This window comes from Apaloderma vittatum, unplaced genomic scaffold (assembly GCF_000703405.1).
Source record: "Apaloderma vittatum isolate BGI_N311 unplaced genomic scaffold, ASM70340v1 scaffold23536, whole genome shotgun sequence".
Lineage (NCBI taxonomy): Eukaryota > Metazoa > Chordata > Aves > Trogoniformes > Trogonidae > Apaloderma > Apaloderma vittatum.
Window position 1 is genome coordinate 17,115 of NW_009720403.1, and position 3,638 is coordinate 20,752.

The window sequence follows — 3,638 nt, forward strand, 5'->3', positions numbered from 1 at the left end:
TACAAAGAAGTTTGGCTCTCTCCAGTCTTTCCCCCCTCCCCTTTATTTTCCCCGTTCTCTTCGTTTTCCCTGTGGATCAGCAATAAGATATCCTTTATTTCTGTTGCAGGATTTTCTCTTTCCTGGATGTGGTCACTCTGTGTCGTTGTGCTCAAGTTTCCAGGGTAAGAACCTCCCTCCTCCCTGGTGGGTTTTGACATCGAGTTGGGTTCGAGTGACGATCCTCGCTCCGGGCCAGCCGGGGAGGGTTCGTCCCGGGGAGCTTTGTGCCACCCAACGATTGAGACAGAATGTTGTTTCTCAAAAGACATAACAAGGTTGCTGCTGGGATTTAATTTTTTTTTTTGTATTTTTACTTTTTTTCCCTATTAACAATGCATTTACGTTTTTCCCCCCGCTAAAGGCGTGGAACGTTCTGGCCCTGGATGGCAGTAACTGGCAGCGAATTGACCTCTTTGATTTCCAGAGGGATATCGAGGTATAATTAAGTGACATACAAACCCATTTTTCACGTTAAAATGTAATTACAGCCTAGAATGGATTAATACTCCCAGCGTAACCCTTTTTACCTTCCCTGGAGGTAGAAATCATTAATTCCAGTTCTTCTGAGCTTCAGGGAGTCTTTAGAGTCCTGGCAATCCGTTCAGCTTTTGAAAATGGGCAGAAATGTGTATCTGTACTCAAAGGTAGTGAACAGAAGGCAAGTATTTTTTGGTGTGTGTTCTGAAAACAGAAATAAGTAAGAATAGGCGTGTGCCTGCTTCTGCGAGGCAGAATTTCGGCTGCTTTTCCTTTCGCTGAAGGAAATGCTGACGTAGCACCGACGTAGGCTGTGATATGTCTATGCTTTTCCTGTCTTTAATACCAAAATTCGAAACTTAAGGGAAGGTGATTCCATGGGAGGAGGTCAAAATTGTCCCCGAAAAGTTTGGAAAGTTGCTCCAGGTTTGGAAAGGCTTCGTCGTAGCTGCTGTCCTTCCGCTGGAGGTGAGCTACACGGCCCTGCTGGGAATGGCTGCTGTTCTTAACGTTAACATTGTATTAATTAGGAAAAGGGATGAGCAAAACCCCTCAATTTCTCTTATCATATCATCTTTAAAACACGTTGCAGGAGGGAGCTTGAGGCTGCATCGTTTTGACTCGTTACAGACAGACGTAACCCAGGTGATGACCGAAAATTCACACCTTGGGGAAAATACTGATTTGTGGAGAGAAGAGTTAAAATAACCCCTTTTAATTATTCCTTGTCTCTCCATCTTCAGAAGCTGAATAATTCTTCCTCTCCCTGCCTTCGGTTATTCCCGTGGCCTTTTGGTTTTTCCCCTTGCTCTAGAGTAACAAACTTGTTAAACTGCAAAATGTAGCGTGCGGCTTTGTGACCCACAGGGTGGGTTTTACCGCGATTCCCTCTGTCTCGCCCAGGGTCGAGTAGTCGAGAACATTTCGAAGCGATGCGGCGGGTTCCTGCGCAAGCTGAGCCTGCGGGGCTGCCAGGGAGTGGGAGACAACGCGTTAAGGTAGCTCCACAAATTCTCTTTTTTCTTCCCGGTGTGATGTGAGGAATGAATCGGTTTCTAGGGGAGGATTGGGAAGAATTCTGGGATGCTTTGGCGCTGAGGTCACTAGCCTTTGTGTCTAACAAAGCATCGAGAGCGCTGATGTTGAAGCCTTTTTTAATTTATCATTTTTTTTAGTTTCGTGCAGTAGCAATTTTTCTCGCTTCTCATTAAAATAATGCCAGCTGCTGCTACAGGCTGAGTAGCAATTGGCACCGAGTTACAAGCTTTTGCCTTTAGGCTGGGAAATCCCAAGGCAAGATCTAGGGTGACATAAAATATTTATTTCATTTTTTTACTTATTTTGTCGGAGACAAAATAAAATTGTGCTGAACGTGCCGCGGCCTCAGACAAACGCCGTGAAACATCCAGAGGTGCCTCACCTGAAAAATAACCTTGTTTTCCTCCCTCCCTTTAATAAAGGACGTTTGCACAGAACTGCAGGAATATTGAAGTGTTGAACCTGAACGGCTGCACCAAGATCACAGATGCGTGAGTAAAACTCTTCTCATCCTGCTCTGGCAGGGGCTTGGACTAGATGATCTTCCGAGCTCCCTTCCAACCCCATGAACATGCTGGGGTTCTCCCTTTCTGTGTGTGCTCCATCCCTGGGTTTTAAGGGCTCATAGATCACGTAACGCGCGTCCCTCAGCGACTGGGAGTGAATCTGTGTCCCGTGTGCTCTCTTCCAGCACGTGCACCAGCCTCAGTAAGTTCTGCTCGAAGCTCAGGCACCTCGATTTGGCTTCCTGCACCTCCATAACCAACCTCTCCCTGAAAGCTCTCAGGTAGGAGGCAAATCGACCCCGGGTTGGCTTTGGCCGGGCGGTTCCAGGTCGCGAGAGCCACCGTTGCCCCCTCCCCATCCCTCCTATGGTGCCGGGGTCGGGATGCGTGGCTCGGCGATCACCTGCTGTGCCGAGACCAAGGAGGAGGACTCAGGGCTGTCCTCAGCCCTCCTTGTCTCCATGCCAGTGGTTACGAGCAGAAAGAGAAGAACCACGCTCTGTTAAACCTTTGGAAAAAGGATTTTGGGGGAAGGCAGAGGTCTCAGTCCGCCTTTTTCAAACCCCCGTTTGCTCACAGGCGGCTTCTTCACCGTCGCGTGCTCAGGGGTTGTCGGCAGAAGTAGAAGGTGACCTCCAGCGTGTGACTGTTTGTGTTTTTAAACTGCTCGGGAGACATAGAACTGCTTAAATCTGCTCAGTGGAATGGCCAAGTAAACTAGGAAAAGGAAGGGACAGACAGACATTGGTGGGAAGATATTGGGACAGAGAGAAGGAGGCAAAAAACCCCACTCAAGGTAACAATAGGGGCCAACCTGTTAAAAAAAATCTAAAAATCAAGTGGTGGAATAAAAGAAAATAGAGGAACGCTGTCTCATGGGGGAAAAAATAACGGAATCGTAGACACCCGAAGTAAACGCAGATCTGAAAGAGCAAATGAACAACGAAATTATCTCTGTGGATGCGTTAAAATACTTTGAGCCTGGTTTTTCCTTCCCTCGAGGGTCTTCGTCCTTGTCTCTAGTCTCACGTGGTCAGACTTGCGCTGCGGGTGCCTTAAAAACATGAGAGCGTGGGCGGGTGTCTCTCCCTGACTTCAGATTAGGGAGCTCCTCGCAGAGTCGCGCCTGCCAAGCCCGAAACCCACCCTGGGCTGGGGTTGTGGTGAGATCCAGAAAGCCCAGAGCGTCTGTCCTCCTGCGGGAACTGGCAGGGATAAACCCGTGGTGGTTTTACGCTGCTGAAACGCTGCTTTAGAGCTCCTGGAGAAGGTCGCCTGGCAGAAACGTTGCGGTGCCGAGATTCTCAAAGGGTGATTTCTTTCCTGAACAAACCTAGGTTCCCCCATCGATTTGTTTGTTGTTTTTTTTTTCTTTCACCTCCGAAGCGAGGGCTGCCCGCTGCTGGAACAGCTGAACATCTCCTGGTGCGACCAAGTGACCAAGGACGGGCTGCAGGCGCTGGTGCGGGGCTGCGGGGGGCTCCGAGCCCTGTTCCTGAAGGGCTGCACGCAGGTACGGCCCCGCGGGCAGCGAGCGCGGGAGCGGGGGTCCCTCAGGCGGCCCCGCGGGGGCGG

At 49.6% G+C, this 3,638-nt stretch overlaps 1 protein-coding gene across 1 annotated transcript in view; it reads left to right on the forward strand.

Moving 5' to 3' along the window:
* The window catches only part of LOC104275142 (F-box/LRR-repeat protein 20), a 13,925-nt gene that overhangs the window by 5,164 nt on the left and 5,123 nt on the right, over window positions 1-3,638 (forward strand). The window contains exons 2-7 of the mRNA XM_009871012.1: window positions 110-164; window positions 404-478; window positions 1,423-1,517; window positions 1,980-2,048; window positions 2,249-2,344; window positions 3,450-3,576. Of these exons, the coding sequence (XP_009869314.1) occupies window positions 110-164; window positions 404-478; window positions 1,423-1,517; window positions 1,980-2,048; window positions 2,249-2,344; window positions 3,450-3,576 (517 nt within the window). The remainder of the gene's footprint in view (window positions 1-109; window positions 165-403; window positions 479-1,422; window positions 1,518-1,979; window positions 2,049-2,248; window positions 2,345-3,449; window positions 3,577-3,638) is intronic.